Genomic DNA, 13,879 nt, shown 5'->3' on the forward strand with positions numbered 1-13,879 from the left:
TTTTATCTAATGGGAATTCTACACGCCCAAAGCATTTTTAGATACAACCGGCCATGACTTGCTCGGCGTAATGTCCTATGGAGGCTTTATTTAATCACCCGATTAGATGCCAATTCCGGGACCCTTGGGTTTACTAGGACTTTTACGATTGTTTTACAATAAGCCCTTTCACAAGTCTTAAACTTTGGCTGCTTTGCAAGCGTCATTTACATTCCTGCTGATTTAACCAGCTTAGAATCAGGTCCTTCTATTACACTAGGACTCGCTCTCACAAAACAAACCTTTGTCTTTTTAACCTCCAGTAAACAAGTGGACTAAAAGATTAACTTAGGAATTTGGAGAAGTGATGAGACGGATATGAAAATAATACACCGACCAATTGGAAAGCCCCAGATGTCCCAGTAAGTGCCCCTTTTATTATTCCCCCGAGCATAAATCAGATAGGGTTACATAATCAACCCGATACCTAAACCCACAATTTTTTAAAAAAAAACCTCTCAGGTCACTTTCAGCCACAGAGGAACCGATGATGGTCCAACTGTAACGGCCACTGGATGGCCCAACAATAAGTAAGAAATTCCGCTTTTTAGTCTATGAGTTGCAGTACAACTGTGCTCTACACTTCAGTTTTGATACATTCCAATTTTAACATTGTATCACTTATAGGCGCTCCTGCACCTTAAAGTCCTGAAGAAGACCCCAGCATGAGGCTTCAATCAACCCTTAATCCAGGGGTCGAAACGTAGACCGGATTGCATTTTCTCTCTTAATATAGGAAGCAACCTATGGATAAATACAGATCCTATGTTAAAGAGCTAGTTGGAACTAATGAACAAAATTAGTCAGTAAAGGTTGCATTGAATATCACCGTGATTGTAACATCGTCACAACATCCTTTACCCAGTCCTCACCTTTACCCAACCACACCCATCCCACCTAACTGTCTCTTTTCCTTGTCACTTTGAGCGCGTTGAAATGTTATTATATAGACAATATATGTGCATTTACTAAGAAAGTTCTCATATTCATTTCACTGAGATTGATGTCCTTCAGTGTGTGTTTGACCTAATGAAGTAATTTGGTCTTTCTTTATCTTAATTTTATGACATGTGATAACATATCTGAATAAATGTTTTTGTACTGCACAGAAGAAACATAATTTATTATTCGCAAAGGTTTCTATGATATATTCTTTGTTATGATCAATAGACTCTGACCACTGCATATATACCTACCTTAACTGACCCAGGTCATAGAGTTCTTAGGGTATACCCCATTGTAAACTCACTACTCTATGTGCAAGAGCTGTCTTGCGAGGGTTCTTTTCATTTCTTTTTTAAACATACTTGCATTTACGCAGAAGGATTGCATTGAGGGTTTTTACCATGTTTGAGTCGGAGACCCTCTCTTATAGTGAAGACCACATTAGAGATCTCATTGGGGGCGAAATTGGGTCTGCTTTCCTCTCAACTAATACCACCTCAGTTGACTTCTCACTCAATGAAAAAATCAACAAATTAGAACGCCTAGAGAAAAAACTTGTCCGCACCAAACTGCATGGTCATCTCCTAACTGGCTACCTCAGAGCGAATGTAATACCCACAGGTCTGCAATTTCGCAATGAACCAGCAATATTCGTAGACAACCCTAAATTTAAGGAGGGGTTTAGTTTTGTGGCGAACAATTGTTCTCGCCACTGAATGGTTTCCGGGGGTGGAGACCGCACGGGACCAGGTAGAACAACTGACGAAGGAGATAACTGACCTTAAAGCGGAAATTGCCAGCCACTCAGCATTCGCAAGTGCGAAGGAAACGCTCGAACGCCTTAACAAAACCCTCAAGGACTTCGACGTTGAATCACAGAACAAAAAACTTGAAAAATTGGCCAAAGACATTCAGTACTATAATAAAAAGAAAACATACCCATACCTGGCTGAGGACTACTTTAAACAAGACAACCAGGGCCGTTTCTTCTACAGAGGGAGAGGAGGATACAGGGGCGGCCAACGAGGAGGTAGAAGATACACTAACTTCTCCGACTCCTCATACAGTGGGGGTAGTGACAACGAAGGAGCTGGAACTAGCAGCAACTACCAGAACCAAGACCAATGGTACTAACCCCCACAAGATCCTCAGACCGGGCAACAGCCTTTTTTAGAGGACAGCACTTGGAGACCCCCCGTGGCAGGGGTGGGGGATGGAACAGACGCCCGACCAGAGGTCACAACCCACAGAATTGTGACGACTCGAGGCAGCAAGGGTACAGCAACAAACAAGTACGTTTCCAACAGGACAACCACGGAGAGATCAATACCAGGAGAAAAACGTACCGTTGGTGAGCAGAGAAAGTCCAATTATGAATCTATCGAATCAAACGCTCACACAGGATGAAATTCGGGTCCTAAGTAAAGGCCTGTCATTCGTACCTACATCCCATGCGAATGTATTCAATATCAAGACGGAATTGACCAAATTCTTCCGGAAGGTCCGGCTAAGGAACTTCTTCCTACATAAAACCCCGAGCACAACCAGATCATTTACCAATCTGCGACCACCCTCCACCTTCACTCCCCAGACTGCCATGGTCAACCATCGGATTTTGACCTACGAGAGCTTGGTATTAAAGGATGTGCTTAAGGTATGCAGCACTAAACGTTATGTGAAGCACAACATCACCAAAAATGAACGGGCCGCCTTGGATGGTCTAAAGAAGAACAAAACTTTGGTAATCAAGCCAGCGGATAAGGGAGGAGCAATAGTCATTATGGACGTCAATGACTACAAAAAAGAAATCCACTCCCAGCTGAATGACGGTGTTAGCTATCGGCTGATAGCGAAGAACCCAACCTCAGAAATCAGAAACTTGATCAATGGTATTACACAAAAAGGGAAAGAGGCGGGCTTCCTCACAGATAAAGAATACACATATCTGAACGTGGACCAACCACGCATTCCCACGATCTATGTTCTACCCAAGGTCCACAAGAACCCAACAAAACCACCGGGAAGACCAATTATATCCGGATGCGGCTCCCTTCTGGAGCCTCTTTGTAAATATGTAGACATTTTCCTCAAACCCCTGGCTGAGGCAACACCCACCTACCTGAGGGACACCATGCAGGTTATCAACCTAGTGGATCAAAAACCATTCAACAAAAACAATCAATTACTTGTGACCATGGATATCGTGTCGCTATACACGAGTATTCCTCAGGAACCGGCATTAACAACAATACGTAGAGCTTTAGCTTCAAGACCTCAACCAGCTGAGGTACCCACTGATTTTTTGATCGATCTACTGGAGATTGCAATGACTAAGAACTTTTTCATATTCCAGAACAAATTTTTCATGCAAAGCAAGGGAGTGGCCATGGGGGCTGCCTTTGCCCCAGACCAGGCGATCCTATATATGAGTGATTATGAACAGCACCATATCCTTTCACCAAACAACCCCTTTGTCAATAACATATCGGAGTACCACAGATATATAGATGACATCCTTATGATCTGGACTGGACATAAACAAGAACTTGAAACATTCACCCAATGGCTAAATACACAATCAGAGGATATTAAATTCACTATCCACTGCAGTAATGAATCTATTGACTTTTTGGACATTAGCATCAAAGAACGAGAGGGATTGTTATATACCACCTTGTATAGGAAACCCACCGAGAGGAACACTCTGCTTAGGTACACAAGCCACCATACCCGGGCCCTACGGGATAATCTACCCTTTGGGCAGTTCCTCCGCATTCGGAGGAACTGCACCATGAAAGATGACTATTTTGCTGAATCTGACGAGCTTATCTGCCGGTTGGTGGAAAGAGGATACCCCAAAAGACTGGTCAAAAGAGCACGCAAAAGGGCCTGGTTCAGAGACAAGGAAACTCTGCTTGTACCAAGAAACCGAAAACTCCCGGAAGACAGGATGATTTGTGTCACCACATATTGCAGCAAGAGCAACGAAATACGCAAAATAATCAACAAACATTGGAGCATCATATCAGATGTGATTGAAGCACCAGACCCTCCAATACATGCTTTTAAAAAAGCTAAAAGCATCAGAGACCTAGTGTTCCATTCTATGCTGGACACCCCACCGGCTCTAACCATACAAACAATGTGGAATCTACCTACTATAGTTGGTAATTACAAATGCAGCAGCTGTAAGGCATGTACACTTTGCATAGAAGCAAAGGCTATTACGCATAACAATATTACCATCAATTTGAAAACACTAACAAACTGCAATAGTAATGGAGTGATCTACGCTATTTTCTGCCCATGCGGTCTGATCTATATAGGCCAAACCAAGCAGAAAATTAAAAACAGGATACTGCAACACTGTAGTAGAATAAGATGCCAAACGATGGGGGCGCCCCTAGTAGACCACTTTCTGGCAAAGACCCATACACCTGAATCTCTCAAATGGGTGGTCATTGAAAGAATCACACTGGGACCCAGGGGCGGTGATCTGAACTCCATAATGAACCTAAGAGAATGTAAATGGATGCAGCTATTTGACTCTGTACAAAATGGGCTGAATGAGATGGATGCCACCTTTTCTCAAATGGCTCTAATTAACTGTGACTAATTTATGGTCTATAAATGTATCAATACAGATCTCTTCGGTGTATGTATAGTACTGAATTGAACACATATAGGTATGCCATGTAATAATTAACACAGTTTTTTGTATGTATAACAAACTGAGTTCATCTAATCATCCAATGTATAGCACTCATTTTTCATCTTGCACTAATGATTATTCAATGAACATTTGATTGTTACAATCCATTTTAGATACACCAAGTACTTCCCCTAATATGCCGTTCTTGCTCTGAAAACGCCTGAATTTTGATTTTGACTGCAAACTGATTTCCCAACTCAGACCCTGGGAGTCTAGCAGACTCCCGACGTAACTTTGCACACACTCCCTAACGGAGATGTGGCTGTCCGCATTTGATTGGCCGAATGGGGCGAGCCTCCAGGAAGTATTCAGCGCCTGCACCTCGCGGCTCGATCACTCGCGGCCCGGCAGCGCTGATGAAAGTACTCGCTCCGATGCGGCCCTGATGGTGTATACGCTCAATCTTTGTATTTTGTTATAATGTGTGATGCACCTGGTTGATTATGTATATTGTTATATTGTTGACGCACCTGGTTGACTTTGCACACTTTACCCTCTCCACCTCAACGATCCTTACTTCCCTTCTACTATCGCAACTGTGGGACTATACATCCTGCACACACCCACCTCAACTAGGCCCACCTTTAAACTCTAAATACTCTAAACACGCTTAAGCAAGTATATGCTCCCTGTTATTGCACTTTATGCTATTGACACAATTGTTTGTCTATACTCAGTGTACCTACACTACCACACCTGTGACCTACCTCATGTCCTTTGACCTACCCATGTAACTAGCACCTTGTACCTAACTACCTCATATATTACTTTGTATATACGCTTCTTACCTTGTATTTTTACTTTGTATTCTTACTTGTAAAGCGCTCTGATATCTGCAAAGATCTTGTTCGCGCTGTATAAAACTCTCAAAATAAATAAATAAAATAAAATGGTAAGCGGCAATCACTTTTATCTAATGGGAATGCTACACGCCCAAAGCATTTTTAGATACAACCGGCCATGACTTGCTCAGCGTAATGTCCCTTGGAGGCTTTATTGAATCACCCGATTAGATGCCAATTCCGGGACCCTTGGGTTTACTAGGACTTTTACGATTGTTTTACAATAAGCCCTTTCACAAGTCTTAAACTTTGGCTGCTTTGCAAGCGTCATTTACATTCCTGCTGATTTAACCAGCTTAGAATCAGGTCCTTCTATTACACTAGGACTCGCTCTCACAAAACGAACCTTTGTCTTTTTAACCTCCAATAAACAAGTGGACTAAAAGATTAACTTCCGAATTTGGAGAAGTGATGAGACGGATATGAAAATAATACACCGACCAATTGGAAAGCCCGAGATGTCCCAGTAAGTGCCCCTTTTATTATTCCCCCGAGCATAAATCAGATAAGGTTACATAATCAACCCGATACCTAAACCCACAATTTTTTTTTAAAAACCTCTTAGGTCACTTTCAGCCACAGAGGAACCGATGATGGTCCAACTCTAACGGCCACTGGATGGCCCAACAATAAGTAAGAAATTCCGCTTTTTAGTCGATGAGTTGCAGTACAACTGTGCTCTACACTTCAGTTTTGATACATTCCAATTTTAACATTGTATCACTTATAGACGCTCCTGCACCTTAAAGTCCTGAAGAAGACCCCAGCATGAGGCTTCAATCAACCCTTAATCCAGGGGTCGAAACGTAGACCGGATTGCATTTTCTCTCTTAATATAGGAAGCAACCTATGGATAAATACAGATCCTATGTAAAAGAGCTAGTTGGAACTAATGAACAAAATTAGTCAGTAAAGGTTGCATTGAATATCACCGTGATTGTAACATCGTCACAACATCCTTTACCCAGTCCTCACCTTTACCCAACCACACCCACCCCACCTAACTGTCTCTTTTCCTTGTCACTTTGAGCGCGTTGAAATGTTATTATATAGACAATATATGTGCATTTACTAAGAAAGTTCTCATATTTATTTCACTGAGATTGATGTCCTTCAGTGTGTGTTTGACCTAATGAAGTAATTTGGTCTTTCTTTATCTTAATTTTATGACATGTGATAACATATCTGAATAAATGTTTTTGTACTGCACAGAAGAAACATAATTTATTATTCGCAAAGGTTTCTATGATATATTCTTTGTTATGATCAATAGACTCTGACCACTGCATATATACCTACCTCTTCTGGGTGTGCTGAAGGCCTGGGTGTTCATGTGAACCGTTGAAACCTCAATGTTTCTTCGCCATTACTGTGGAGCAGCGCTAAAGAGGCACGTGGATTGAACAATGGATATGTCTATCACTTTCCCTATTGGTTCATATTTTAATTATTAAAATGGTGGTGCTTCCAAAATGTCTGTATTTGTTCGCCAACATACCCATTAGGATGCCAGTTGCATTCTTCAAGCAGTTACAGTAAACATTGAGCCTCTTAGTATGGAGGTGTAAGCAGTCACACGTGAAATGGGAGGCCCAATGCCTCCCTTGAGAGCTGGTGGTCTGTCTGTCCCAGACTTTCACGGATATTATTTAGTGGCACAAGTGCATTACATTAAATTCTGGATTTTGTGCGTAGAAATGCCGATTCACCCCAGAATAGAATTCCCAATGGCATGTTCTCAATCCCTTTTAGTGATGGTCTGCCAACAGGCAGAAGTGCTCATGAACAATGTAGATGTGCTCGGAATGACGTAAGGCATGGTGGTTGCTGGCAAAGATAGTGAGTGGCTTGCCCGCTCCTATACACCTCACTCTTGACAGCTCGACTGGTCCCACTACTTCCTTCCACGCTGGACAAGCTGGCATCACAGTTTTTGAGTAAGTTGAATACACACACTAGGGGACCTATTTCCTAATGGTGTAATTTAGTAGTCTCACTGAGTTACAGGACAGGGGAGGATGTTCTCTATGGTTGTGTTATTCTACTACCGATTATGATCTGATGTGAAGAAGGTTTTTACTGACTTTCCCAAGCCAACACCTAAATTAAGTGTCTCTTCGAAAAACTTAGGACGAGCAAATCTTTCTTCAGTTTATACGCTGAGATCACTGAGGACGCGTGCCCTCTTTTACAGAGGAGCAGAATAGAGTATGAAGTTGACCTGGGGTTCCCAATTTTAGAATTATCATGGTCATATGTTTGCACACAGGTCAAACACTCTCCTCTCGCATAGAGACAAACCTTATACAGCTCAAATGTTTACATTACTTTTTTATCACCCCAGAGTGCATATGTATAGCTTCCCCTGACGCTGAAGTGAACTCTAAGAAGTGTGGAATGTCTAATGTAGTGTTCTTCCATGTTGCATGGGAAAGTCCTAAACTGTTTTTATATTGGACCCACGTGTTTGACTGTTGAATGTAATGGTGGGAGCCCACTTGTCTGGGGGAAGGATTATTAGATGCTTAATTTGCCAAAAATAAGTGCCGGGCCCTTGTCAGGGGTCACTGCCGCTTGGACCACCTACTGCCCCGGCCAGCACTGCCAATGACAGTAGCAACACAACTACTAACCATCACACCCTACAAATGTGACAATTCAGACGTTTCTAGGCCCCCAAAGCTATAAGAACGGCTTGAGTAGCAGGTTTTAGCCATTTTAATGTACATTGTATCAATAAACAACCATTGTTGTGCTTATCTCTACATTAAACAAACAGCGCCACAATGTGGCAAACTGTCGTCAGTGCCGGTGCTTACAATAAAGTGCTGGCACAGATCACTGGGTACCACCGGCTCAAATTAAGCACTGGATTATTCTTTTACTTTTCTACCCCCTTCTAGGCATGCAATCACACTGCTGGTGTAGTCACAATGCCCAACATCCAGATTCTTGCCAAGGAATTGTCAGTGCTGCTAACAGTGGAGCTAAGGAAGAAGATTTCAAACAAACCTGCAGGTAACACGTCTGTGCTGAAAGACTTATCTGCTTGAGTTAGTGAAGCAGACAGAAAGAAACTGAAGCCTGTTCCTGAATTAACCTTTATGTGTATGGATTTTAATGTCATGACAGAGGAAGCTCGACTTGTCGTGCACCGGTTCTTGAAGGAGGGAAGTGAGGAGGAGAACCAAGGATACCTACTGCTTAAATCCATCTACCTCCTGTCTCAGGGAGACCAGGTATGAGATCCATGCTCCTCCTCTCCTATTCATACCGCATATGAGAGCTATGTTTTTCCTCTCCCATGCATACCAGATAGGAGATCTATGAACTTCCTCTCCCATACATTCTCCGCATGAAATCCATTTACCTCTCCCGATACAATTCATTCCATATATGAGATCCATATACCTCCTCTACCATATGAACGGGGTATGAGATTCATGAACCCCCTCCCTCATACGGATGAGGTATGAGATCCATGTACATCCTCTTCCATACATTAAGAGCATGAGATCCATATACCTTCTCTCCATACAGACAGGGTATGACATCCATATTAGGGAAGTTAAAAAAAAAACTCAGCTGGGCTACGCAGCGCTCCATAAGCGGGGGAGTGCGTTAGATAAATGCAGTTTGAGGTACATTTCAGCACCAGTTGTTTGTCCGCACTGTGCAATCAACTGCACCACGCACAGCACAAGTGGACACAGCTTCCTTTCTGCCATTCAAGAAGATTTTTTACTCGAGCGGCTGCTTTCTCAACGCGAACGGGCGGTTTCTCAATGTGAGCGGTCGCAATGAGAAATCTGACGGTCCGCGTTGAGAAATCTCGCCGGGAGGTTGATTTTCCATGCTTATGCTTGCCAATTTGACTTTGATGATCGTGAACGAGGAAAAATCTCGCCGGGAGGTGAATATTCCTCGATGTGCTCGCCAACTTGATGTTGGCGAGCTCTGCGTAACGCGGAGTGCAGAAAACTCCACAAGCAGAGCAGAGTTCACCGCCCAGACTTAGTATTCAGTCTGAGACGACAGTATCCAGCCCTTCCGCCCAGTTGATATCTTGGCCAGTTCTTAAATAGTGTAGGAGCTGCTGCTGGTTTCAGTAGTATTTCATCAGTTACTTCTACTATCTCCTTATTAATTCAGCAGTTTGCTCAAAGGTGTCTGACCTGTTGCAGGCATGCAACTTATGCTAAGAAAGTGGCAGTTTTATCGACTCGGTTTATTTTAATCTGTCTGCCTTGGCTTTCATGGGAGATTTGCATAATAGTATATGAGAGAAACAACTCAGTGCTCACCATTTTACTGTGAATATGGTTGTTTACATCGCATGTGTTTAGAACGCATGTGATTATAACGCGATCGCTACAACATACAAGTTGTTACATCGCAGTACCATTACAACGCACGTCGTTACACCGACTTGCTCTAGAGGGCGCGCTGGACTTAGGAATAGTATCATTTACTATTCCAACTCCACTGTGTGCAACAGTGGGGAAGGTGTTGGAACAGTGAATTATACCATTCCTTAGTTTATAGCTCCCCCCAGAGCAAGTTGTTGTAACGATTTGCGTTGTAATGGTACTGCGATGTAACAATACGGTTGTTGTAACGACTGCGTTGTAATCGCATGGGTTGTAACGCCTGTGATGTGATGTCTGTTTCCCGTTTACTGTACTTCCTGTGACCCCCCTGTGCATCGAGGTATGGGTTCATCTCATGAGTCTCTCTCTTAGTCGGAGTCTAACAACCCCAAAGTTACCAATGCCAGATGGGGTGAACAGTATGTAGTTCTGTTCCTGATTGGGTCTTGTGGTGTGCCCCTAAGAGTGGATGTACCTTTGTGAGAGTGTTCGCACCAGTGAATGCAGACGCTAATTTTTAAAAGTATTTATTAACCTGAACAAGCTGTCTCCAAAAGCACACAGGTGCTCAGCCAAATATTGGCTATGATACAGAGTGACAGTTCACACAGAGAAGGCAGTGCATGAACTCATTTTGAATAGTAACTTTCCTCAAATAGCCTCAGAGGAAGTAATTGTTTTCTCCTGCAAACAATTAAGAATTTAATAGGAAAGGGAAAATGTAATTTTAAAAAAGAGCATGCTGTTAATAGTAATAAATTACAAACAATACCATACTGCTTGTCATCCAATTTAACATGAATGTAATTGCTTCATTCATTTTTAATGTTACATCTGTCTCAGTAGAGGACCAGCTATCCCCAGACCCTTTTCGTATTTGCACTAATTTATATGGCCCCTTGTAAGACTATAGTTAACAACTATGGCCTGAGTGGAGTCAGCTTGAACAAACTGTGATACTCATCACTTTCCTTTAAGTATCTCCTCATTGCCCCAACCTCATGATAAGAGACCAATGAAGTGCAACCACTCTGTTGCTGAAGGAAGATGCTGTACTAAGACATCCATAAGTAGAGGGACTCCAAAAACATTAAAGTTTAAAAAGCTTGGATAACATCAGACTCGGAGAGACTACCCCTTGAGTTTATGTGTTGAGCGTTGATGAAGCATGTGTGATTGTATAGTTAATGTATGTCTCACCTCTGAAAGGCCTTTGGATTAATTGTTCCTTTGATCCCATGTGGCTGCATTGCCATGTATGTATCCATATGTGTGTTTTAGGTAATGTTAGTATGTGTGTTTCTGTTGCACTTGGGGCTGTGGGATGTTGCATGGATCTTGGAATGTCCTGGGATTCCAAGCAGGATGGCTGCTAGAGCGGTTATGGTGAGGTGCGGGAGGTTCCTGTATCACAACTTCAGGATGAATATACAAGAACTCGCCTGTGGAGTCATCCTCATTACACTGACGATGAGTGGGAGATAAGACTGGTGGTTCCCTCGTCCCACTGGGACCACTAGCCTGAAACCTGCATCCAGCCAGTCCAGTCTGCACCTATTTGAGTTGCTAATGACTCCCTTAATCCTGGCCTTTACCTTCATCAGTGGCGACCACAACAGTAATAGTGAATGTAAGCATGCCACGGTTGAGTTGCTGTGCAGTCCAATAGTGTAGAGGGCCTGCCTCTTCATTTGGGAAATACTATCGGCAGCAATCGCACCATGATGTTCCAGTGCAATGCAACACGTCCCACCGCCATCTTGAGGTCAGGCAACTTTTGTGACTTCTGCTGGTCGGGTGAATTAGACTACATTTTGGACCCTAATCATCCTGATCGAGATATATCCAAATCTCGTATGTTCAATGTAAAATGTGAGGGTTGAATTAGTGTGTCTTTTACTGATATATGGATTCAGAAACTTCCTGATGGTTTTGAGGCTAAATTTGGATAACTGACTGGATTTCACCAGAAGATTGTGCTATAAAATAGTGCAGTGCCTGCGGTTCATAAGGTTCACAAAATACCTCTATTTTATGGGAGTTGCAATTAGATTGTTTGTGTGAACTTGACATCATAGAGCCCATCAAGGTTCTGAGTGGTTTGCTCCTCTAGTTCTTCTCGCAAAGGTGATCAATTTTTGAAGCTGTGTGTAGACATATGCGATCTCAACCATACTATTTGGTTGGATCGTTAATGCCTGCCTAATATAAACGAGACGTTTTGTATACTGAAAAGAGGTGTCATTTTTATCAATAGAGGCATGTCAGCAGCCTATCACCATATAGTCTTAACTGATGAATACAGACAATTTCCCTCTTTTGCTACTCCACTGGGAGCATTTTGTTACAAATTAATGACTTTCAGTCTGTCATCAGCCTCCTCAGTTTATGACTCATGAGGTTGATGATCCAGGATCTGTCTATAGAATTATAAATGTTATGCTTGAAAGTAATGTGGTCAAGCATGACGAGAGGTTGAATAAAGTATTTACTGTGTTGAGAGAGGCATTGGTTTTCTGGGACACCATATAAATGATGTGGAACCCAGAATTAACATTTTGGAAAGCAGTGTGGAGGCTCCATCTCGAGAAAATAAGGAGCAGTTAAAATCTTACTTGGGTCTGATCGGATACTACTCGAAGTTTCTCCCCCATTATACCCATAAGACAGCACCCCCTAGGAGTTTACTTAAAAAAGTAAATGCATACTCCTGGATTGGGAATTGCCAGTATGCTGCAGAAGTGATCAAACTCGTAAAACTGTTCAACCTTTGTGATTCCAATATTATTGTCACTTAGGCCAGCCACAATGCGCCAGGAGAAATATTATTGAAAAATTGAGTGACTATAGGTACAAGGTAATTGCCTTTGTATCCATAGCATGACGGAGGTCTGAGTCGACCTATTCCACCATTGAGAATCAGACAATTTCATTATGGTGGGCTACTCAACATCTTCGATCATTATTGTGGGGAGTTTCAGTTGTGTTATCCACAGACCACAAACTGCTTGCAGAATTGTTCAGCACAAAAGGGGGAGGAAGAGCTGCTCCAGGAGTAGTAATGGCAGTATGCTATGGTGTTGCTGGATAAAATGTGAAAGTGGCCTGAAGTGGTCTTTGTGAATTATATTGACTGAGGTAGAATTCTTACCAGGAGTTTTCAGCTGAGAAGGCCATGTCAATGAGATTGTGAGTGATAATGAGCACGCGCCTGGTTTAAAAAAAAATGAATTGTTTGTTCAGCAAATATGATCTTAATCACAAGTGCACAGCATTGTATCATGCTAGGAGTAATGGTCTGGTAGAACGATTCATTTGAACATTGAAAGACTAGTTACAATTGGTGTTAATTCAATTGACCAGATTGGAATTGTTCAGCTGACAAAATATTATGGGCCGTGCAGGCAACACCTATGAATCTATGGGGTTACCCATTGTTTTGTTGAGAGAACCTATTACTGGTTCTAAGCTAAATCGGCGCTGGATGGGTCACAGAATTGTTGATATTTCTTGTTTGGGCAAGGTCATGGATGTCAGGGCAACGGTTCAAGCTGGTTATGAAAACAAAGAACATTGTAAAGGGAAGGTGTATGTGAAAGAAGGATGTTGAGTCAGAATAAAAAATAAAGAACCCTGTCCATATTGTGAAAGGAGTGTCGTGGTATTCTCCTCCAGTACGTGCAGACCAAGTGTTGTCTCATGCTGTGGTAGCTAGTGATGGCTGTATATGGAATAACAACAGGTTGGTGGTCCCTAATGACAAAGTGGAGATGGTGCAGAATCATATGGTAAGCAATGATGATGAAGAGGAGGATGGGACTTCATGTCCCTCTCAATCGTCATTCTTAAGGTATTATCTTGTTCATTTGAAGGATTATGTCAATTACATTTCCTGTGCTTAGAAATCCATCCATTTAAGTTATGTAGTTTATTATTATTCTCACTTTATTGTTGTTTACTTTCACTTTATT

The 13,879-nt window shown here is 42.3% G+C and overlaps 1 protein-coding gene across 2 annotated transcripts in view; it reads left to right on the forward strand.

Moving 5' to 3' along the window:
* The window catches only part of WDFY4 (WDFY family member 4), a 1,018,342-nt gene that overhangs the window by 167,633 nt on the left and 836,830 nt on the right, over positions 1–13,879 (forward strand). For both annotated transcript variants that reach the window (XM_078642707.1, XM_078642708.1), the window contains 2 exons: positions 8,442–8,556; positions 8,671–8,777. In XM_078642707.1, coding sequence (XP_078498833.1) covers positions 8,442–8,556; positions 8,671–8,777 — 222 coding nt within the window. The remainder of the gene's footprint in view (positions 1–8,441; positions 8,557–8,670; positions 8,778–13,879) is intronic.

The sequence above is a fragment of the Lissotriton helveticus genome, chromosome 5_1, assembly GCF_964261635.1.
Source record: "Lissotriton helveticus chromosome 5_1, aLisHel1.1, whole genome shotgun sequence".
NCBI classification, from domain to species: domain Eukaryota; kingdom Metazoa; phylum Chordata; class Amphibia; order Caudata; family Salamandridae; genus Lissotriton; species Lissotriton helveticus.